Source organism: Cetorhinus maximus, chromosome 5, assembly GCF_964194155.1.
Source record: "Cetorhinus maximus chromosome 5, sCetMax3.hap1.1, whole genome shotgun sequence".
Lineage (NCBI taxonomy): Eukaryota > Metazoa > Chordata > Chondrichthyes > Lamniformes > Cetorhinidae > Cetorhinus > Cetorhinus maximus.
This window is the reverse complement of record NC_135883.1, coordinates 168,090,906-168,116,038: the sequence shown is the minus strand read 5'-3', so window position 1 is coordinate 168,116,038 and position 25,133 is coordinate 168,090,906. Positions and strand designations below refer to the sequence as shown.

The following is a 25,133-nucleotide window of genomic DNA, read 5'->3' as shown; positions in this document are numbered from 1 at the left end:
AGCAGTGTGTACCATCTACAAGATGCACTGCAAGAATTCACCAAGGCTCCTTTGACAGTAGGAGGACAAGGGCAGCAGTTAGCTGGGAACACCACCACCTGGAAGCTCCCCTCCAAGTCACTCACCATCCTGACTTGGAAATATTTTGCCATTCCTTCACTGCTGCTGGGTCAAAATCCTGGAACTCCCTTCCTAACAGCACTGTGGGTGTACCTACACCACAGGGACTGCAGCAGTTCAAGAATGGAGCTCACCACCACCTTCTCAATGGCAACAAAGGATGGGCAATTAATGCTGGCCCAGCCAGTGAAGCCCATGTCCCATGAATGAATTAAAAAAAAGTGAGGACACTCCATAGATCTCCACATTGTCTCTTTGATCATCTGATTCTTGTCTGGCTGAGGGCAGCTCACTTGCGCTCTGTTATCAGGCACATATCATGGAGATGCAGACGTGATTCTTTGCCAGCCTTCAGCGCCTGACCCCTTCAGGAGCACAGCATCACCGGTCATAGATGCTGAAAAGATGGGGGACGCTATAACCTCGGAATGAAGGCGGACGGACTCTTCCATTACACCTTGTAATCTAAGGATTGCAGCAGGCACCCCTTCCTGATGTTGCTCAGCTTGCTTTTGCAGCTCCAGAAACTAACTTGAACTCAGCAGATTTCTGGCCTCCAGCAGGCCTCCAAGTGCTGGAAACCTGGTAAGTCCCTGCCTCTGCTTGCTGTGGATCAGATGGTGCAATGTGCTCACCAGATTTTCACCATGAGGCTACTTTAGAACTAGGTCCCACCGAGGTGTGTGTGCCTGCAGTGGTGGACGGTGTGGGTGAGCACTGTGAAAGGTCTTCAATTGGGGTGTCATCAGATTCTTCTTCCAAGGTGTCTTCGGGGCTTGAGTTGAGGACCTGGCTCGTGGACCCCCTTGGCTGCATCTCAGATGTGCCTGCAAAAGCAAGGAGAGATAATTAGAGCATGGCAGGGGACTGTGGAACAGGGGAACTCACTCACAGCATGGTTATCTGATGGATGTTGCACTGCTGGATCCTCACTTGGTTGAGCACCGCTTACCTTACCGTCAACACAGGTCCAGATTGTTATGAGCCAGCTCAATGACTCTATTCTCAAAGTCTGTGAAGACCTTGATGTCCGGCATTCCTTCACCAATCTGTGAGCTCTCCCTTTTGTTGTATACCAGCTTGTCCTGCATGAATACAGATGGAGATAGTGGAAGCAGGGCCCCTGCCAGGCCAGATGAGAAAGATACCGTGTGGGTGGTGACTGGTGCCGTTGATGGGATGAGGACACAATCCGCTAGACAGATGAAGGTGTGTGTGAGAGAGTAAATGGTGATGTTCCTTGAACTTGCAGTGAGTGAGATCCCTGTGGATTTGTGATGGTTTTGTGAGTGTGTGAGTTGAGAGTGATGAGAAGAGTGACTTATCCTGGTAGAACAGAGGAGATCATTCATCCTCTCTCAGCACTGGGTAGCTGTCCTCTTATGCAGGGCTTTGTCACTCACCAGCACTGCCACCACATCCCATGCTGAATTGGTGACCTTGCTTCATGGTTTTCGCCCAGAGCATGGTTAGACGCCTTCACGGTGAGCCTCCACTCCGTCCAGTAGGTGCCCGAGAGAGGCATCGCTAAATTTGGGTGGCATGTTTCCTCCCTTTGCCAGCCATGACTTTCTATCAGCTTCTGATCCCTTAAAGAGTGCAAACTCTGTGCAGAGGTGCCCTTTAAATATGGCGCCCAGATTACTGAAGGTGACGGAGCGGCGGGTGAATAAGAAGCCGCCCAGCCAGCAATCCGGTGTGTTTCCCATGCACACATTATTAGTAAGGCAGGACATGCCTTGAATGGGGCGCTATGGCATGAAAACCTGCCATTTCAGCCTGCAGTTAAAACAACCTTTTTCCCCACCCACTACCGCTCTTAGTACATGTTTTAGACAATTCCGCCCTTTGTGCCTCTCTTCACAGAGTAAGTTACAGAAAATCTCCCAGAAATACTAGGGAACCAAAGGGCTTATGAAAATGATGACCTGAAAGAAATTAGTCTTCATAAAGAGGCAGTACTTGAAAAATTAATTGGATTGAGGGTTGATAAGTCCTCTGGACCTGATGGCCTACATCCCAGAGTGTTGAGGGAGATGGCTATTGAGATAGTGAATGCATTGGTGGTCATCTTTCAAAATTCTATTGATCTTTGAATGGTGCCTGCAGATTGGAAGGTGGAAAATGTAACCCTGCAATTTAAGAAGGGATGGAGAGCGAAAACGGAGAGCTATGGGCCTGTTAGTTTAAAGTCAGTAATAGGGAAAATGTTAGAACGTATTATAAAGGATGTGGTAACTAGACATTTAGAAAATAACAATATGATTGGGCAGTGTCCACGTGAACTTACGAAAGGGAAATCATGTTTGCCAACCCTGTTGGGGTTTTTTGAGGATTTTACTTGTTGCATTGATAAAGGAGAACCAGTGGATGCAGTGCATTTGCATTTTCAGAAGGCTTTTGATAAGGTGCAACACAGGAGGTTAGTACACAAAATTAGAGCACGTGGGATTGGGAGCAATATACCGGAATGGATTTAGAATTGGTTCACAGACAGAAAACAGAGGGCTGGAATAAATGGGTCATTCTCAGGATGGCAGGCTGTTACTCGCGGGGTTCCACAAGATTCGGTGCTGGGGCCATAGCTGTTCACAATCTCTATGATTTGGATATGTGGACCAAATATAATATTTCCAAATTTGCTGATGTCACAAAACTAGGTGGGAATGTGTATTGTGAGGAGGATGCAAGGAGGCTTCAAGAGGACTTGGACATGCTAAGTGAATGGGCAAAAGCATGGCAGATGGAATATAGTGAGATAAAGTGTGAACTTATCCACTTGGTAGAAGAAACAGAAAGGCAGAGTATCTCTTAAATGGTGAAAGGTTGGGAAGTATTGACATTCAAAGGGACCTGGGTGTCCTTGTTCATGAGTCACTCAAAGCTAGCAGGCAGTTGCCACAAGCAGTGAGGAAGGTAAATGGTATAAAAACAAAAAACTACTGCAGATGCTGGAAATCCAAAACAAAAACAGAATTACCTGGAAAAACTCAGCAGGTCTGGCAGCATCGGCGGAGAAGATAAGAGTTGACGTTTCGAGTCCTCATGACCCTAACATGAGGACATGAGGATCATGAGGACTCGAAACGTCAACTCTTTTCTTCTCCGCCGATGCTGCCAGACCTGCTTAGTTTTTCAAGGTAAATGGTATGTTTGCCTTCATTATAAGGTGATTTGCGTACAGGAGTAAAGACGTCTTGTGCAATTGTATAGAGCCTTGGTGAGACCATGTCTTTTTAAAAATTTATTTACGGGGTGTGTGTGTCGCTGGCTAGGCCAGTATTTATTGCCCATTAATAATTGTCCTTGATAAGGTGGTGGTGAGCTGCCTTCTTGAACCATTACAGTCTCTGTGGTGTTGATAGACCCAGAGTGCTATTAGGGAGAGAGTTCCAGGATTTTGACCCAGCGACAGTGAAAGAACGATGGTATATTTCCAAGTCAGGATGGTGAGTGGTTTGGAGGGGAACTTCCAGGCGGTGTTGTTCCCTGTATAAGCTGCCCTTGTCCTTCTGGATGGTAGCAGTCATGGGTTTGGAAGGTGCTGCCCAAGGACCCTTGGTGAGTTGCTGCAAAGCATCTTGTAGATGGTATATACTGCTGCCTCTGTTTGTCGGTGGTGGAAGGAGTGAAGGTTTGTGGAAGGGGTGCCAATCAAGTGGGCTGCTTAGTCCTGGATGGCATTAAGCTTCTTGAGTGTTGTTGAAGCTACACTCATCCAGGCAAGTGGAGAGTATCCTATAACACTTCTGATTTATGCTTTGTAGATGGTGGACAGGCTTTGGAGAGTCAGCCTCTGGCCTGCTCTTGTTGCCACAGTGTTTATATGGCTAACTCAGTTCATATTGTGGTCAATGGTAACCTCCAGGGTGTTTATAGAGGGGGAATCCAGTGATGGTAATGTCATTGAATGCGAAGGGGTGATTTTTAGGTCTCTTTAGACCATCTCTTGTTGGAGATGGTCATTGCATGGAACTTGTGTATGGCACGAATGTCTCTTGCCACTTGTCAGCCCAAGCTTAGATATTGCCCAGGACTTGCTGCATTTGAACATGGACTTCTTATTAGTTCCTTTTCCACCTGTGGACCTGTGTCATAGATGTGCTCACCAGATTCTGATCCTGAGCTTAGTCCAGAGGTTGGATTCACCGAGGGCAGTGTATTGATCTGCGCTCGTGGAGGGTGCAGGTGAATGGATTGAAGCATCCTCCTCAAGAGGTGGGTTTGGGGCTGGAGCTGGTCTGGGTTGTTGTTCCCTGTAACCCCCCTGCCTGCCCCCCTTCTTCCCCCCCCACACTGTTTCTTGCTGGTACCTGAATGGAGAAAAGAAGGATTTAGTGATTGACTAATCAGGTTCCCTAATTAAATACATCTCCCACTCAGTGGGCGCAGTTGACGGCTGCAGACTGGAGATATCCTCACTGGCTTCCTGGTGGAGCCCTATCCCACTCTCAAACACAGTCTTGTTCCTCCCTGGTTAATTCGGCAGCCAACTCCTCATACAGGGTGGGGATTCTGATGTCTGGGATTCCACCTCCTGTCTGGGAATAGTTGCGCTGTGGGCGTTCTTCTCCTGCAGAAACACAGAATGCTAACCTCACTGCGACCTTCATCCAGGCCTTTGTGGGCAGAAGAGAGGGCCTACTGCTACCATCCTGGGAAAGCAGCACCTCCCACCTTTCCTGGATGACCCGGCGGAGGCCTTCAGGGAGGATTCACTGAACCATGGAGCTGCATGTTGTCTTCCCTGTGACATTCTGGTCTCAGCAGGATCTTGAATGACTTCCTGGCCTGCAGTGAGTGAATGACTGTCTGGGCACCCGGACCTTTGACTGTAGAAGGTAACAGCAGGGTTTGCGAGTTCCTGTCGGCCCTCCGTGCTCCACACGGATGCATAAGTAATGAGCTGAACAAGACAAGGTTGCGCATGTTCAACTATCCCTGCCCCCAGCAGGACTCACTCCCACTTTCATACCAACCACTGAACTGAGACTTCAGAGTAGTAGATTCTGCCCAAAGTTTTAGGTCAATGGCTTTTCATCAGGTGATAAAACTACACCACCAATAGATGTATCAACTTTTATCATAAAAAACATCATTCTGTTTCACTGGCCTTTCCAACTGATTGTTTACTTTTGACTAGCTAGATCAAATTATTAGTCAACATAAAGCCATAGCAGGACCTATGTTTAACTCTTTGGTGTAATTGTATGTCTTAACAGAGAAATGTGCAAGATGAATTGGTGCAAGTCCAACCCAAATTTAAGGCTAACCTGCTGGAGTCAGTGGATAATTTCCAGAAGGAAGTGCTTAAATATAAACGACAATATGAAAAGGTAAACTTTTATTTAAATGTTTCTGGTAGCATTAAATCTGCTGAATGTTGTTATGATCCTAGACCAGACCCAAATTGTTCATAAGATCTGGTTATGTATCGATAACGTTTTGTTTAAAGTAGACAATGTTTGAGATTCAAGATACTTGGGTTTGGAAGGTGCTGCCCAAGGAGCCTTGGTGAGTTGCTGCAATGCATCTTGTAGATGGTACATACTGCTGCCACTGTTTGTTGGTGGTGGAAGGAGTGAAGGTTTGTGGAAGGGGTGCCGATCAAGCGGGCTGCTTTGTCCTGGATGGCATTAAGCTTCTTGAGTGTTGTTGGAGCTACACTCATCCAGGCAAGTGGAGAGTATCCTATAACACTTCTGACTTGTGCCTTGTAGATGGTGGACAGGCTTTGGAGAGCCTGACAAGACAACCCAAGACAATGAATAAAGCCACAAGATTCCATGGGTTTTGAACACACCACACTGCACAATAAATGGCAGATGTGACCAAGGCAGAGTCTATGGATTTCTCAACAACCTACTCAAACATCAGCAAACGCGATGGCCCGGATTTTACGGCCCCTCCCACCAGGCAGGATATTACAGTCCTGCTGAACTGAATGGAGATTGAAATGGCTTGCTGCATCCCCTGGGGGGAGACACGCTGCAGCAGGGCCATAAAATCCTGGCCTAGGAGTTAACCAATCTCATGAAACTCTGTCTCTCTCACGAGGAATCCCAGTCTCCAACTTTGAAGACCTAACTTTCTCCAAAAGTCACTCCAACTCGGGTGGCATCAACAATAAGGGTTCAATCTCACCTCCTGAGATTCCGTTCCCCTGGATTCCCAAATAAGACCATAAGACATAGGAGCAGAAATTAGGCCATTCGGCCCATCGAGTCTGCTCCGCCATTCAATCATGGCTGATAAGTTTCTCAACTCCTTTCTCCTGCCTTCTCCCCGGAACCTTTGATCCCCTTACCAATCAAGAACCTATCTATCTCGGTCTTAAATACACTCAATGACCTGGCCTCCACTGCCTTCTGTGGCAATGAATTCCATAGATTCACCACTCTCTGGCTAAAGAAGTTTCTCCTCATCTCTGTTCTAAAAGGTCTTCCCTTTACTCTGAGGCTGTGCCCTCGGGTCCTAATCTCTCCTACTAATGGAAACATCTTCCCCACGTCCACTCTATCCAGGCCTTTCAGTATTCTGTAAATTTCAATCAGATCCCCCATCCTTCAAAACTCCATCGAGTATAGACCCAGAGTCCTCAAACGTTCCCCATATGTTAAGCCTTTCATTCCTGGGATCATTCTCGTGAACCTCCTCTGGACCCTCTCCAGGGCCAGCAAATCCTTCCTGAGATACAGGGCCCAAAATTGCTCACAATATTCTAAATGTGGTCTGACCAGAGCCTTATAAAGCCTCAGCAGCACATCCCTGCTTTTATATTCTAGTCCTCTCGAAATAAATGCCAATGCATTTGCCTTCCTAACTACCGACTCAACCTGCAAGTTAACCTTAAGAGAATCCTGGACTAGCACTCCCAAGTCCCTTTGCACTCCAGATTTCTGAATTCTCTCCCCATTTAGAAAATAGTCTATGTCTCTATTCTTCCTACCAAAGTGCATGACCTCACACTTGCCCATGTTGTATTCCATCTGCCATTTCTTTGCCCATTCTCTTAACCTGTCCAAATCCTTCTGCAGCCTCCCCGCCTCCTCAATACTACCTGTCCCTCCACTTATCTTTGTATCATCTGCAAACTTAGCTAGGATGCCCTCAGTTCCTTCATCTAGATCATTAATGTATAAAGTGAAAAGTTGTGGTTCCAACACTGACCTCTGCGGAACTCCACTAGTCACTGGCCGCCATCCTGAGAAGGACCCCCTTATCCCCACTCTCTGCCTCCTACCAGACAGCCAATTTTCTATTCATGCTAGTACCTTGCCTCTAACACCATGGGCTCTTATCTTACTGAGCAGCCTCCTGTGCGGCACCTTGTCAAAGGCCTTCTGGAAGTCCAAGTAGATATCATTCATTGGTTCTCCTTTGTCTAACCTACTCATTACCTCCTCAAAAAATTCTAACAGATTTGTCAGGCATGACCTCCCCTTGATGAAACCATGCTGACTTTGCCCTATTTTATCATGCACTTCCAAGTATTCTGAAATCTCATCCTTAATAATGGACTCTAAAATCTGACCAACGACCGAGGTCAGGCTAATCGGCCTGTAATTTCCCGTCTTTTGCCTCACTCCCTTCTTAAACAGGGGGGCTACATTAGTGATTTTCCAGTGCTCTGGGACCCTCCCTGACTCCAGTGATTCCTGAAAGATCACCACTAACGCCTCCACTATCTCTTCAGCCATCTCCTTCAGAACTCTGGGGTGTAATCCATCTGGCCCAGGTGATTTATCCACCTTCAGACCTTTCAGTTTTCCTAGCACCTTCTCCTTGGTAATGGCCACCATACTCACCTCTGCACCCCCCCGACTCTCTTGAACTTTGGGGATGTTACTCGTGTCTTCCACCGTGAAGACTGACGCAAAGTACCTATTCAGTTCCTCCGCCATTTCTTTGTTTCCCACTACTACTTCTCCAGCGTCATTTTCCAGCGGCCCAATGTCCACTTTTGCCTCTCCCTTACCCTTTATATATCTAAAAAAAACTCTTGCAATCTTCTTTTATATTACTGGCTAGTTTACCTTCTTATTTAATCTTCTTCCTCCTTATTTCTTTTTTAGTTCTCCTCTGTTGGTCTTTGTAGGCTTCCCAATCCCTTGGTTTCCCACTGCTCTTCGCCGCATTGTATGCTTTCTCTTTAGCTTTTATGCTGTCCCTGACTTCCCTTGTCAGCCATGGTTGCCTCGTCCTCCCTTTAGTATGCTTCTTCTTCCAAGGGATGAATTTTTGCTGTGTCTCCCAAATTACTCCCAGAAACGCCTGCCATTGCGGTTCCACTCAAGCACCAACTCACAAGCACAACTTCAGCTCTTTGGCCGCACCAAACAGAACACTATGCTCCAATGGGGTACCCTTACTCCCCAACAGCCCGCAGCACAGAATCAACCTTATGCTGCCTTCTTATAGAGTCATAGAGGTCTACGGTACAGAAAAAGGCCCTTTGGCCCATCGAGTCTGCGCCGGTCAAACAGGTACCTAACTATTCTAATCCCATTTTCCAGCACGAGGCCCATAGCCTTGTATGCCATGGCATTCCAGTTGTGAGAAGGGGTGATATACTAAATGGGTCAACAAACGAGGCTATATGGATTGAGCTTAGAGATAAAATAGGGGCAGTCACACTACTGGGAGTATACTACAGACCCCCAAATAGTGAAAGGGAGATAGAAGAACAAATATGTAGGCAAATTTCTGTTTGTAAGAACAAGAGGGCAATAATAGTAGGAGACTTCAACTATCCTAATATCAACCGGGATTCAAACAATATAAGGGGCACTGAGGGAGAAAAAATCATGCATTGTGTCCAGGAAAATGTTTTCAACCAATTAGTGACAAACCCAATGAGAGGAGATGCAATTCTAGACCTAGTCTTGGGGAACGAAGAAGGGCAAGTGGGTGAAGTGACAGTTGGCGACCATATCAGGGACAGTGATTACAATTTAGTTAGATTTAGTATTAACATGGAAAAGGACAGAGAAAAGGCAGGAGTAAAAGTCTTGAACTGGAGGAAGGCAAATTTTGCAGAAATGAGAAGGGACTTGGCTGAGGTGGACTGGACAGCACTGCTGGAGGATAAAACAGTGCAAAACCAGTAGGAAGCACAAAAAAGAGGTCCTAATTGTACAAAGTAGACATGTCCCCTACTAAAATAAGAGTGGTACTGCCAAATCGAGAGCCCCCTGGTTGTCTAGAGGAATACAGGGGAAGATCAAACAGAAAAAGAAAGCGTATGATAGGCACAAATAACTAAGCACTGCAGATAGCCTAGATGAATATAGGAAGTGCAGGGACGAAGTAAAAAATGAAATAAGGAAATCAAAGTGAGGGCATGAAAAAAGATTAGCAAGTAAAGTTAAAGATAACCCAAAGATGTTTTACCAATACATTAATGCTAAAAGATTAGTTAAGGAAAAAGTGGGACCTATCAGAGATGAAGGTGGAAACTTGTGTGTAGATGGAATAATAGTAGGAGACTTCAACTATCCTAATATCAACCGGTATTCAAACAATATAAGGGGCACTGAAGGAGTACAATTCATGCAGTGTGGGATGTGTTTTGAATGAAGATTTTGTCTCCATGTTTACAAAGGAAAGGGAGGATGTAGGTATAGTAGTCCAGGAGGAACACTGAGATATTGGACGGGATAGTTATAAAGAGAGAGGAAGTACTCGAAGGGTTGAAATCCTTGAAAGTTGATAAGTCACCAGGGCCAGATGGATTGTTTCCGAGGCTGCTGAAAGAAGTCAGGGAGGAGATAGCAGGTGCTCTGAGGGTGATTTTCCAATCTTCACTAGATACAGGGGAGGTACCGGAGGACTGGAGAAATGCAAACATAGTTCCATTGTTTAAAAAGGGATCAAAGGAAATGCCAAACAATTATAGGCCAGTTAGTCTTACATCAATGGTGAGCAAATTAGTAGAATCAATCCTGAGAGATAGGATTAACTGTCATGTGGAAATGCATGGACTAGTCAGGGATGGTCAGCATGGATTTGTTAAAGGAAGGTCTTGCCTCACAAATTTAATTGAATTCATTGAGGAAGTGACAAGAAGGGTTGATGAAGGTAGTGCAGTGGATGCTGTGTACATGGATTTTAGCAAGGCATTTGACAAGGTCCCACATGGCAGATTGGTCAGGAAAATAAAAGCCCATGGGATTCAGGATAATGTGGCAAACTGGATAAAAGGTTGGCTTTGTAACAGGAAACAAAGGGTAATGGTCGATGGATGCCCTTGCGAATGGAAAGTTGTCTCAAGTGGTGTTCCACAGGGCTCGGTGTTGGGACCCTTGCTCTTTGTGTTATATATTAATGATCTGGACGTGAACATGGGGGGCACGATTGGGAAATTTGCAGATGACACAAAGATTGGCCGAGTAGTGGATAGTGTAGAAGATAGCCATAATCTCCAAAACAATATAGATGGGTTGGTAGAGTGGGCGGTAAAGTGGCAGATGGATTTTAACATAGAGAAGTGTGATGTCATACATTTAGGGAGGTCAAACAGTTACAGGGATTACACAATAAATGGGAATATACTAAGAGGAGTAGATGAAGTGAGAGATCTTGACGTACAAGTGCACAGGTCCCTGAAGGCAGTAGTTCAAGTAGACAAGGTGTAAAGAAGGCACATGGAATGCTCTCCTTCATTGGCAGAGGTATAGAATATAAAAGTAAGGTTATAATGTTGGAATTGTATAAAGTACTGGTGAGGCCACAACTGGAGTTGTGTGCAGTTTTGGTCACCACATTACAGGAAGGACATAATAGTTCTGGAGAAAGTGCAGAGGAGGTTTACAAGAATGTTGCCAGGGTTAGAAAAGTGTAGCTATGAGGAGAGATTGGATAGGTTGGAGTTATTTTCTTAGAACAAAGAAGGCTGAGAGGTGACTTGATTGAGGTGTACAAAATTATGAGGGGAATAGATAGAGTGGACAGGATAAAATTGTTTCCCTTGGTGGAGAATTCTAGAACCAGGGGACATAGATTCAAGATAAGTGGCGTAAGGTGTAGGGGGGACATAAGGAAGAACTTTTTTATGCAGAGGGTAGTGAGTGTCTGGAATTCGCTGCCCAAGTTGGTGGCAGAGGCAGAAGCTCTAAACTCTTTTAAAAAGTACCTGGATCTGCACCTTAAGTGCTGTAAGCTGCAGGGCTATGGGCCAGATGCAGGAAGGTGGGATTAGAAAGGGCACCTGGGTGTCCTCGGGCTGGCATGAAAAAGATGGGCTGAATGGCCTCCTTCTGTGCTGTAACTTTTCTATGGTTCTATCGCAAGTGCACATCGTAATACTTCTTAAATGTTATGAGGGTTTCTGCCTCTACCACACTTTCAGGCAGTGAGTTCCAGATTCCCACCACCCTCTGGGTGAAAGAATTCTTCCTCACATCCCCTCTAAACCTCCTGCCCCTTAGCTTAAATCTGTGACCACTGGTTATTGACCCCTCTGCCAAAGGGAAAAGTTTCTTCCTGTCTACCCTATCTATACCCCTCATATTTTGTACACCTCAATCATGTCCCCCCTCAACCTCCTCTGCTCCAGGGAAAATAACCCCAGTCTATCCAATCTCTCCTCATAACTAAAACTCTCCAGCCCAGGCAACATCCTGGTAAATCTCCTCTGCACTCTCTCTTTTGAATGCAATCACATCCTTCCTATCATGCGGATTCCAGAACTGCATGCAGTACTCTAGCTGTGGCCTAACCAGTGTTTTATACAGTTCCAGCATAACCTCCCTGCTCTTATATTCTATGCCTCAGCTAATAAAGGCAAGTATCCGATATGCCTTCTTAACCACATTACCTACCTTTCCCACTACCTCAAGGGACTGGTGGACATGCACACCAAGGTCCCTCTGATCCTCGGTACTTCTCAGGCTCCTACCATTCATCATTTATTCCCATGCTTTGTTTGTCTTGCCCAAGCGCATCACCTCACATTTATCCGGATTAAATTCCATTTGTCACTGATCAGCCCATCTGACCAGCCCGTCTATATGCTCCTGTAATCTAAGGCTGTCCTCCTCACTATTTACCACCCCACCAATTTTCATGTCATCCGCGAACTTACTGATCAACCCTCCTACATTCAAGTCTAAATCGTTTATATATACCACAAACAGCAAGGGACCCAACACCGATCCCTGTGGAACCCCACTGGACACAGGCATCCAGTCACAAAAACACCCCTCGACCATCACCCTCAGCTTCCTGCCACTCAGCCAATTCTGTATCCAATTTGCCAAATTGCTTTGCATCCCATGTGCTCTTACCTTCGTTATCAGTCTCCCATGTGGAACCTTATCAAAAGCCTTGCTGAAGTCCAAGTAAACTTCGTCAAATGTATTGCTTTCATCTACACACCTGGTCACCTCTTCGAAAAATTCAATCAAATTGGTCAGACATGACCTCCCCTTAACAAAACCATGCTGACTGTCCTTGATTAATCCCTGCCTCTCCAAGCGTAGATTAAATCTGTCCCTCAGAATTGCTTCCAACAGTTTCCCCACCACTGAGGTTAGACTGACTGACCTGTAGTTCCCTTGTTTATCCCTTCTTCCCTTCTTGAATAACAGTACCACATTGGCTGCCCTCCAGTCCTCTGGGACTTCTCCTATGGCCAAAGAGGTATTGGAAAATTATTGCCAGTGCCCCTGCTATCTCCTCCCTTGCCTCATTCTTGGATCTTCAGGACTTCCCATGAGCCCTCTTAAATTACCAGACTCAACAACAACAGCCTAGCTTGCTGGGTATAAGTCCCATCTCCTGAGATTCTGTTCCTCTGGATTCCCAAATATGCACCCAAACACCAACTCACAAGCAGAACTTCAGATCTTTGGCTGAGCTGAGCAGAACAAATTAGTAACAATACTGTAGAGGAGGAAATCCTGGAGTGTATACGGGATGTTTTCTGGATCAATACATTGAGGAACCAACGAGAAAACAGGCCATCCTCGACTGGGTATTGTGCAATCAGAAAAGGAATAATTGGCAATCTAGTTGTGCGTGGCCCCTTGGGGATGAGCGACCATAATATGATAGAATTCTTCATCAAGATGGAGAGTGATGTAGTTGATTCTGAGACTAGGGTCCTGAATCTTAATCAAGGAAACTACGATGGTATGAGGCGCGAGTTGGCTGTGATGGATTGGGAAACGTTACTTAAAGGGATGACGGTGGATAGGCAATGGCAAACATTCAAAGAGCACATGAGTGAACTGCAACAATTGTTTACTCCTGTCTGGCACAAAAGTAAAACAGGAAAGGTGGCCAAACCATGCTTATGAGGGAAATTAGAGAGAGTATTAGATGCAAGGAAGAGGCATACAAATTGGCCAGAAAAAACAACAGACCTGAGGATTGGGAGCAGTTTAGAATTCAGCAAAGGAGGACCAAGGGATTGATTAAGAAGAGGAAAATAGAGTACCAGAGTAAGCTTGCAGGGAGCATATAAACTGACCGTAAAAGATTCTTTGGTTATGTGAAGAGAAAAAGATTGGTGAAGACAAATGTAGGTCCCTTACAGCCAGAAACAGGGGAATTTATAATGGGGAACAAAGAAATGGCTGACCAACTAAATACATACAGACTTGAAACGTTAACTGTGTTCCTCTCCACAGATGCTGTCAGACCTGCTGAGTTTTTCCAGGTATTTTTATTTTTGTTTTGGATTTCCAGCATCCGCAGTTTTTTTGCTTTTAACTAAATACATACTTTGGTTCTTTCTTCACAAAGGTGGACACAAATAACATACCAGAAATGTTGGGGAATACAAGGTTTAGTGAGAGGGAGGAACTGAAAGAAATCAGTATTAGTAGGGAAATGGTGTTGGGGAAATTGATGGGATTGAAGGCCGATAAATCCCCAGGGCCTGATAATCTACACCCCAGAGTACTTAAGGAAGTGGCCCTAGAAATAGTGGATGCATTGGTGGTCATCTTCCGAGATTCTATAGATTCTGGAACAGTTCCTACAGATTGAAGGGTAGCTAATGTAACCCCGCTATTTAAAAAGGGAAGCAGAGAGAAAACAGGGAATTATCGACCAGTCAGCCTGACATCAGTCATGGGGAAAATTCTAGAGTCCATTATAAAACATTTAATAGCTGAGCACGTGGAAAACAGTGGCAGAATCGGACAGAGTCAGCATGGATTTATGAAAGGGAAATCATACTTGACAAACCTACTGGAATTTTTCGAGGATGTAACTAGTAGAGTTGATGAGGGGGAGCCAGCAGATGTGGTTTATTTGGACTTTCAGAAGGCATTCAACACAAAGTCCCACATAAGAAATTGGTGTGTAAAATTAAAGCACATGGAATTGGGTGTAGTGTATTCAGATGGATAGAAAACTGGTTGGCAGACAGGAAACAAAGAGTAGGAATAAACGGGTCTTTTTCCGAATGGCAGGCAGTGACTAGTGGGGTACCACAGGGATCGGTGCTGGGACCCCAATTATTCACAATATATATTAATGATTTAGATGAGGAACTAAATGTAATCTCTCCAAATTTGCAGATGACACAAAGCTGGGTGGGAGGGTGAGCTGTGAGGAGGATGCAGCGGTGCTTCGTGTGATTTGGACAAGCTGAGTGAGTGGGCAAATGCATGGCAGATGCAGTATAATGTGGATAAATGTGAGGCTATGCACTTTGGTAGCAAAAACAGGAAGGCAGATTATTATCTGAATGGCTATAAGTTGAGAGAGGAGAATGTGCAAAGAGACCTGGGTGTCCTTGTACACCAGTCGCTGAAGGTAAGCATGCAGGTGCAGCAGGCGGTAAAGAAGGCAAATGGTTTGTTGGCCTTCATAGCCAGAGGATTCGTGTACAGGAACAGGCATGTCTTGCTGCAATTGTACAGGGCCTTGGTGAGACCACTCCTGGAATATTGTGTGCAGTTTTGGTCTCCTTATCTGAGGAAGGATGTTCTTGCTATAGAGGGAGTGCAGCGAAGGTTTACCCAACTGATTCCTGGGATGGCGATACTGACATATGAGGAGAGATGGAGTCGATTAGGATTATATTCGCTGGAGTTCAGAAGAATGAGGGGGGATCTCATAGAAACCTATAAAATTCGAACAGGACTAGACAGGGTAGATGCAGGAAGGATGTCCCGAATGGTTGGCGAGTCCAGAGGTCACAGTCTGAGGATATGGGGTAGACCATTTAGGACTGAGATGAGGAGAAATTTCTTCACCCAGAGAGTGGTGAGCCTATGGAATTCGTTATCACAGAAACTAGTTGAGACCAAAACATTGCATGTTTTCAAGAAGGAGTTAGATATAGCTCTTGGGGCGAAATGGATCAAAGGATATGGGGAGAAAGCAGGAGCAGGCTATTGAGTTGGGTGATCAGCTATGATCATAATGAATGGCGGAGCAGGCTCGAAGGGCTGAATGGCCTACTCCTGCTCCTAGTTTCCATGTTTCTATGTAACACTATGCTCCAAAGGGGCGTTTGCCCCAGTGGCCTGCAGCACAGAGTCACCAATCTTCTGCTGCCTTCAGCAGTTAAAGTCTGCTCACCACAGCCCTTTTCCTGTTTTGCGCCTTTTTTCCTCTGCTCCTCTCTTTTTAACTGAGCTGGGACATCTTCCTATCCTTGTTCCCTCTCTGGGGCTCTTCTTTTATGATCTCTCTCTGTCCCCTCTCTCTTTGGGACCTCTCCCTTTCCTCTCCCACTGTTCCATATCTGATACTCTTCTTCTCAATGGTGCTCCGCTCTGGTCACCTGACGGGGTTTTCGTGCTGATTTTCTTTATGCATTGGGTCCAAAGAATGTAAAAATGCCATTCTGCGCATTTGTAGCCTGCTCCTGATCTGCGCATGCGCAAAAGCTCCAAGGTCCATTGGGAAATATAAAATATAAAGTTCAGTGCAGAGTGCATAATTAAAAAACTACATCACAAACATAATGTCAAAGTGGCAAATTTGGCACAAGTGACAATCAAGTGGACACGGGAAGGCAGTTCTTCTTTTTGCCTCCGACACTTCTAGTGGTTCATCTTGCACTGGGTCCAAAGAATGTAAAAATGCCATTCTGCGCATTTGTAGCCTGCTCCTGATCTGCGCATGCGCAAAAGCTCCAAGGTCCATTGGGAAATATAAAATATAAAGTTCAGTGCAGAGTGCATAATTAAAAAACTACATCACAAACATAATGTCAAAGTGGCAAATTTGGCACAAGTGACAATCAAGTGGACACGGGAAGGCAGTTCTTCTTTTTGCCTCCGACACTTCTAGTGGTTCATCTTGCAACAACTTCTATTTATAAAGCACCTTTAACGTAATGAAACATCCCAATGTGCTTCACAGGTGCATTCTAAAACAAAATATGACACTGGACCGCATAAGGAGATATTCGGTCAGATGACCAAGAGTTTGATCCAAGAGGTAGGCTTTAAGAATTATCTTAAAGGAGTAAAATGAGGTAGCGAGGCAGAGAGGTGTGAAGGGGGGAATTCCAGAATCTGGGGCCTAGGTGCTTGAAGGCACAGCAACCAATGGTGGGGTAATTATAATTGGCAATGCACATGAGGCGAGAATTAGAGTAGCATTGCTATCTCAGAGGGTTGTGAGGTTAGGGAGTTTGAGGGTTACAGGTGAATTTTTAATTTAATCTACCTATAATTTAAACTAGGTCAAGTAATTAATTAAAAAACCAAAATCTATAACATAAGTAGATCAAATACAGACTAATTAATTAAATAAATAACACGCATTGATATAGAAATGACAGTGAATGGGTGTAGTACAATTGCAGCTCATGGAAGTTTATGGAGAGCATTGTGATCTTCTGCATCCAGAGGAACTTTAGCTCAGAGTTATTGACCTGGAGTCCAAGGTGCAGACATTTTGGGGATCAGAGAGGGTTGGGGGTGTTACCTAGACTCATTGAGCCAGGAGGCAGTCACATCCCTTAGGGAAAGGAACTGGTATATGTCTAACTGGTCATGGACAGGAGGGTATGACTGTGACTCAAGCAAATAAGAATCTTAGTGTTTTCCCTTATCCAACAGGTTCAACGTCTTGATGCTTGCGTGGATGAAAGCAAAGTCTAGAGGGTGAATGAGCAAACTGATCACCATATCCCCGTGGTTATAGATGACCATTCATGTGGGAGTGGTGAAAAGGAATGTGGTAGCAGTAGGATAGAGTAGAGTCATGGGAATCATTAGAGTTTTTCCTGTCATGTTGTCCCCTCATGAACTTACATGTTTCAGTTAGATCACCTCTCACTTTTCTAAACTTCAATTGATACAGGCCCAACCTGTCCAACCTTTTCTCATGAGGTAACCCCTTCATCCCAGGAATCGGTTGAGTGAACGTTCTCTGAATTGTTTCTCATGCAATTATATTCTCTTAAGTGAGGAGACCAAAACTGGAATTTTTGAAAATCATAGTCAGCACATCCACTATTTTGCAGCCATCTCTTTTAGAAACCGAGGGTGTAGGCCATCAGGTCATGGGGATTTTAGGTTTTTTATTCGTTCATGATATGTAGGTGTTACTGGCTAGGCCAGAATTTATTGTCCATCCCTAATTGTCCGTAAAAAGATGGTGCTGAACTGCCTTCTTGAACCGTTGCAGTCCACGTGTTGTAAGAACACCAAAGCGCTGTTAGGAAGGGAGTTCTAGGATTTTGACTTAGCAACAGTGAAGGAATGGTGATATAGCCCCAAAAGGATGGTATGTGGCTTATAGGAACATTAGAAATAGGAGTAAGAGTAGGCCATTCAACCCTTCGAGCCTGCTCCACCATTCAATGGTTGATCTTCTACGTCAGCACCATTTTCCTACACTATCCAAATTTCCTTGATGTTTTTAATATGTAAAAAGTTATCGATCTCAGTCTTGAACTGACTCAACGACTGAGCCTTCACAGCCCTTTGGGGCAGAGAATTCCAAACATTCACCACACTCTGAGTGAAGAAACTCGTCCTCATCTCAGCTCCAAATGGCTTGCCCCTTATTTTTAGAATATATACCCTGGTTCTAGAACACCCCAGCCAGGGAAACATCCTTCTTGCATCTATCGTGTTGATCCCTGTGAGACTTTTGTACGTTTGAAGGACATAAATGTTTGCCATTGCTTATCTCTCATTCTTCTAAACTCCAGAGAATAAAGGCCTAGTCTATTTAATCTTTGCTTGTAAGACATTCTCTTCATCCCAGGAATTAGTTTGATGAATCTTTGTTACACTCGGAAGGGAACTTGCAGGTGGTGATTTCCCATGCATCAGCTGCCCTTGTCCATCTGGGTGGTAAATGTTATGCATTTGGAAGGCGCTGCTGAAGAAGCCTTGGAGAGTTGCTGCTGTGCATCATGTGTGTGGTACACACTGCTGACATTATGCATCAGTAGTTGAGGGAGTGAATATTTAAGGCGGTGGATGGGGTCCCAACCAAGTGGTCAGCTTTGACCTGAGTGGCGGAGTTTCTTGAGTGTTGTTGGAGCTACACTCATCCAGGCAAGTGGAGAGAATTTGTTGATGCTCCTGATTTGTGCCTTGTTGATTGTGGACAGGCTTTGGGGAGTCAGGAGGTGATACTCACTGCAGAATTGCCAGCCTTAATTTTCACCAATGCTTTCTCCCTGCTAATATGAATTTCCTTATTTACGTAAGAACAAGGAGCAGGAATAGCCCATTTGGTCCCTCAAGCCTGCTCCACCATAATAATCTGATCTGATAGTAACCTTAAATCAGCATTCTGCCGATCCCCAATAACCTATCACCCTCTTGCTTATCAAGTATCTATCCACCTCTGCCTTAAAAATATTCAAAGACTCTGCTTCCACTGCCTTTTCAGGAAGAGTTCCAAAGACTCACAACCCTCAGAGAGAAACAAATTTGCCTCATCTCCATTTTAAATGGGTGACCCCTTATTTTTAAACAGTGACCTCTAGTTCTAGATTCTCCCACAAGAGGAAATATCCTCTCCACATCCACCCTGTCAAGACCCCTCAGTATCTCAAAGGTTTCAATCAAATCGCCTCTTACTCTTCTAAACTCCAGCGGGAAACAAGCCTAGCCTGCCCAACCTATCCTCATGAGACAACCTGCCCATTTCAGATATTAGTCTGGTCAACCTTCTCTGAACTGTTTCCAATGCATTTACATCCTTCCTTAAATAAGGAGACCAATACTGTCCACAATACTCCAGATGTGGTCTCACTAGTGCTCCATTTAACTGAAACATAACCTCCCTACTTTTGCATTCAATTCCCCTTGCAATAAATGATACCATTCTATTAGCTTTCCTAATTACTTGCTGTACCTGCATACTAACATTTTGAGATTCATGCACTAAGACACCCAGATCCCTCTGCATCTCAGAGCTCTGCAATCTCTCACCATTTAGATAATATGCTTCTCTTTTATTCTTCCAACCATCCCATCCATCCCTTCATCCAAGTCATTTATATAAATTGTAAACAGTTAATGTTCCAGCACTGATCCATGTGGCACACAACTCATTACATCTTGCTAATCTGAAAAAGGACCCATTTATGCCCACTCTCTGCCCCCTGTTAGTTAGTCAATCTTCTGTCCATGTCAATATGTTACCCCCTATACCATGAGCTTTTATTTTCTACAATAACCTTGATATGGCACTTTATCAAATGCCTTCTGGAAATCTAACTACAGTACATCCACCATTTATCCATAGCACATGCTACTTCCTCAAAGAACTCCAGTAAGTTGGTTAAACATGATTTCTCTTTCACAATGACCCTGAACTTATCCAATTGTCCTGCTATAGCTTTTCTAATAATAAGTTCTAACATTTTCCCTATGACAGGTATTTAGCTAATTGGCCTGTAGTTTTCCACTTTCTGTCTCCTTCCCTTTCTGTATGATGGAGTTACATTTGCTATCTTCCAACCTAATGGGACCTTCCCCGAATCTAGGGAGTTTCAGAAAATTAAAACCAATGCATCAACTATCTCACTAGCCACTTCACTCTTTTTAGCCTCTGCAATCTATTTCTGGTATGAAACTTGTGTCTTCTACTGTGAAGACAGACATAAAATATTTGTTCAATGCCTCTGCCATTTCTTTATTCTCTATAATAATTTGTAAAGTAAGTTGCAAAGAGGACATAAGGAGGCTACAAATGGATATAGATAGGTGAGGTGAGTGGACAACGATCTGGCAAATGGAGTATAATGTAGGAAAATGTGAGGTTCTCAATTTGGCAGGATGAATAAATAAATGGTGCGAGATTGCAGAGCTCTGAGATGTAGAAGGATCTGGGTGTCCTCATGCATGAATCGCCAAAGGTTAGTATGCAGGTGCAGCAAATATATAGCAAAGCTAATAGAATATTATTGTTTATTGCAAGGGGAATTGAATACATGAGTAGGAAGGTTATGCTACAGTTATGCAAGGCATTAGTGAGACCACATCTAGAGTACTGTGTACAGTATTGGTGTCCTTATTTAAAGGAAAAATGTAATTGCATTGGAAGCAGTTTATAGAAGGCTTGCTAGATTAATACCTGGAATGTGTGGTTTATCTTATGAGGAAAGGCTGGACAGGTTGGGCTTCTAATGTTTAGAAGAGTAAGTGGTGACTTGTTTGAAACATATAAGATCCTGAGGGGACTTGACAGGGTGAACGTGGAAAGGATGTTTCCTCTCGTGAGAGAATCTAGAACTTAGGGTCACTGTTTCAAAATAAAGGGCCACCTATTGAGGACAGAAATGAGGATTTTGTTTTCTCTCAGAGGGCTGTGAGATTTTGAAATTCTCTTCCTCAATAGGTGGTTAAGACAGAGCCCTTGAATATTTTTAAGGCAGAGATAGATAGCTTCTTCATAAGCAAAGGGGCAGAAATGTGAGGTTAAAATCAGGTCAGCCATAATCTTACTGAATGGCGACATGGGCTCAGGGGGCCAAGTGTCTACATCTGCTCTGAATTCATATGTTTGTATGTACCGCCATACCTTTTACCCAATTAACCTTCACTAATTCCCTTCTCATATCTTTGTAATTGGCTTTGTTTAATTTAAAGTTTCTTGTTTGTAATTGGAGTATGCCACTTACAGACTTAACATTGAATTAAATGGCATTATGATCACCATTTCCCAACCGTTCTTTTACTATGGTATTACTATGCTTCATTACACAATACTAGGTCTAAGGTGGCTTTATTCCTAGTCAGTTCCACAGGGTATTTGTCCAAGAAACTGTCAGAAAAACATTCTACAAACTCATCTTCTAGACCACTCTTACCAATTAGATTGTCCCAGTCTATGGGCAGAATTTTACATCCCATGGCGTAAGCCCGACCTGATCGGGAGTAAAATATTGCGCAAAATTTTGGTTGCCGGTTAAAGCCCTTAAGCAGGTAATTAATTTGTATGTTTTGCTGCCTGTCCAACTGTTCAGTTGACAGGCAGGCGAATTGCCTTAGGAGTTTTTATGAAACCTCATCCACTGGCAGGATGTGGTTTCTAGAAGTAATTTTTAAAAAAATTTAAACGTTTAAACATCATTTTAAACATGTCCCTCTTCATGTGACTGAGTCTCAAGTGGGTACATGTTTCTCTTATTTATGAAATGTTTATTTTTGTGTCCACAATTCTTCAGCCACCTGAGGCAGCTCTGTGCCCTCAGGGAACTCTCAGCGCGAGCTCCCCTGCACATGCGCAAACGTATGCATTCGCATTCCTCCGCCCCCCACCCTGGCAGCGCTGAGCTCGTCAGTGCACGTTTTACACTGGCTGGCCGTTAATTGGCCAGCCAGTGTGAAATCGCAGTCAGGGCCCAATCGAGGGCAGCAGACCGTTTTGCGGCCGCTCCAAGACCCACCCGCCCAACAACTGGAAAATCCTGCCGATGTGAAGATTAAAGTTCCCCATAAGTATTCCATTTCCTTTGTTCCAACCTCCAATCATTTTTTTTTAATGCTCTGTCCAACGGTATAACTACTGTTAGGAGGCCTGTAACTACTTACGAACATACAAATTAGGAGCATTAGTAGGCCACTCAGCCCCTTGAGCCTGCTGTGCCATTCAATAAGATCATGGCTGATCTGAATATCACCTCAACCCCATATTCCTCCCTACCCCCAATAATATTTCACCCCCTTGTTAATCAAGAATCTATCTAGCACTGCCATAAAATTTTTAAAAGACTGCTTCCACTGCCTTTTGAGGAAGAGTTCCAAAGACTCGCAACCCTCTGAGAGAAAACATTTCTCCTCATTTGTCTTAAATGAGAGACCCCTTATTTTTAAAACAGTGACCCCTAGTTCTAGATTCTCCCACAAGAGGAAACATCTCCACATCCATCCTGTCAAGACCCCTCAAGATCTTAAAAGTTTCAATTAAGTCAATTCTTACTCTGAATTCCAGAGGATACAAGCCTAACTTGTCCAGCCTTTCCTCATAAGACAACCCACCCATTCCTGCTATTAGTCTAGTAAACCTTTTCTGAACTGCTTCTAATGCATTTACCTCATTCTTTAAATAAGGAGATCAGCACTGTACACAATACTCCAGATGTGGTCTCACCAATGCCCTGTACAATTGAAGCATAACCTCCCTATTTTTAAACATAGAAACTAGGAGCAGGAGTAGGCCATTTGGCCCTTCGAGCCTGCTTTGCCATTCAATATGATCATGGCTGATCCTCTATCTCATCACTATATGCCTACTTTCTCTCCATACCCCTTAATGTCCGTAATATCCAAATATTTATCAATTTCTTTCTTGAATATACTCAGTGACCCAGCCTCCACAGCCTTCTGTGGTAGAGAATTCCACAGGTTGACCACCCTCTGAGTGAGGAAATTTTTCCTTATCTCAGTCCTAAATGGCCTGCCCTGTATCCTGAGCCTGGTTCTAGACTCCCCAACCAGGGGAAACATCCTCCCTGCATCCAGTCTGTCTAGCACTGTTAGGATTGTATATGTTTCAATTATATCCCCTCTCGTTCTTCTAAACTCTAGTGAATGCAGGCCCAGCCGAACCAATCTCTCCTCATACGACAGTCCTGCCATCCCCAGTATCAGCCTATTAAACATTTGCTGCACTTCCTCTATGACAAGTATATCCTTTCTTAGGTAGGGAGACCAAAGCTGCATGCAATACTCCAAGTGTGGTCTCACCAAGGCCCTGTATAATTGCAGTAAGACATCCTTGCCTCTGAACGCACATCCTCTTGTAATGAAGGTCAACATACCATTTGCCTTCCGAATTACTTGCTGCACCTGCCGATTTACTTTCATTGACTGGTGTACAAGGACACCCAGATCCCTTTGGACATCCACATTTCCCAATATATCACCATTTAAATAATACTCTGCCTTTCTGTTCTTCACACCGAAGCATATAACTTTACATTTATCCACATTATACTGCATCTTCCATGTGTTTGCCCACACACACAACTTATCTAAATCGCTCTGAAGCCTCTTTGCATCCTCCTCACAACTCGCAACCCCGCCCAGTTTTGTCATCAGCAAACTTGGAAATATTGCATTTGGTTCACTCATCCAAGTCATTTATCAATTCCCCTCAAAATAAATGATAACACTCTATTAGCTTTCTGAATACCTGCTGTACCTGCATATTAACCTTTTGTGATTCATGGACTAGGACACCCAGATCCCTCTTAATCTCAGAGCTCTTCAATCTTTCACCATTTATATAATAAACTTCCTTTTTATTCTACCTGCCAAAATAAACAATTTCATATTTGCCCACCTTATACTCCATTTGCCAGATCTTTGTCCACTCACTTAATCTATCTATGTCATTTTGTAGAGTCCTTACACCCTCTTCACAATTTACTTTCCTACCTATCTTTGTGTCATCAACCAATTTAGCCACCATTCCTTCGGTCCCTTCATCCAAGTCATTTATATAAATTGTAAAAAGTTGATGCTCTAGCACTGATCCCCGTGGCACACCACTCATCATATCCCGCCAACCATAAAAAGGCCCAATTATGTCAACTCTCTGCTTCCTGTTAGCCAACCAATCTTCTATTTGTGCGAATATATACCTTAAGCTTTAATTTTCTGCAATAACCTTTGATGTGGCATTTTATCAAATGCCTTCTGGAAATCTAAGTGCAGTACATCCACCAGTCCCCCTTGATCCACAGCACATGTGACTCCTTCTAAGAACTCCAATGAATTGTTTAAACATGATTTCCCTTTACAAAATCGTGTTAGCTCTGCCTGATTGCCTTGAATTTTTCTAAGCGCCCTACTATAACATCTGTAATAATAGCTTCAAACATTTTCCTTAAGACAGATGTTAGGCTAACTGTTCTTTAGTTCCCTGCTTTCTGTGTCCCTTCCTTTTTGAATAAAGCAGTTACATTTGCTATTTTCCAATCTAATAGAACCTTCTCCAAATCTAGGGAAATTTGGAAAATTAAAACCAATGCATCAGCTATTTCACTAGCCACTTCTTTCAAGACCTTAGGATGAAATCTGAACCTGCCCGCTGTCAGCCGCAGCCCGAGCAATTTGCTCAATACCACTTCCCTAGTGATTGTAATTTTCCTGAGTTCCTCCCTCCCTTCCATTTCCTCATATACAGCTATTTCTGGGGTGTTACTTTTGTCCTCTATAGTGAAGACTGGAGAAAAATACCTGTTTAATTAATCCAACATCTCCCTATTTTCCATTATCTATTCCCCAGATGCACTCTTTATAGAGCCAACGCTCACTTTTTTAACTCTCCCTATTTAAATATCTATAGATAATCTTAAAATCCGACTATCCGTCTTTATATTACTAACTAGCTTTCTCTCATACTCTAATTTTCCCACCTTATTATCTTGTTGTCATTCTTTGCTGTTCTTTATATTCTTTCCAATATTTTGACCTGCCACCTGCCTTTGCGTAATTATATGATTTTTCTTTATGTTTGTTACTGTTTTTAACTTTTTTAGTTAACCACGGATTGTGGGCCCTACCCTTGGAATTTTTCTTTCTCATTGGAATTTTTTAAAAATTCATTCATGGGATGTGGGC

The 25,133-nt window shown here is 43.8% G+C and overlaps 1 protein-coding gene across 1 annotated transcript in view; it reads left to right on the top strand.

Annotated features, from left to right (window-relative positions):
* Positions 1–25,133, top strand: part of LOC144681151 (dynein axonemal heavy chain 8-like) — a 1,659,468-nt gene that overhangs the window by 781,449 nt on the left and 852,886 nt on the right. The window contains exon 30 of the mRNA XM_078542878.1: positions 5,343–5,456. Coding sequence (XP_078399004.1) covers positions 5,343–5,456 — 114 coding nt within the window. The remainder of the gene's footprint in view (positions 1–5,342; positions 5,457–25,133) is intronic.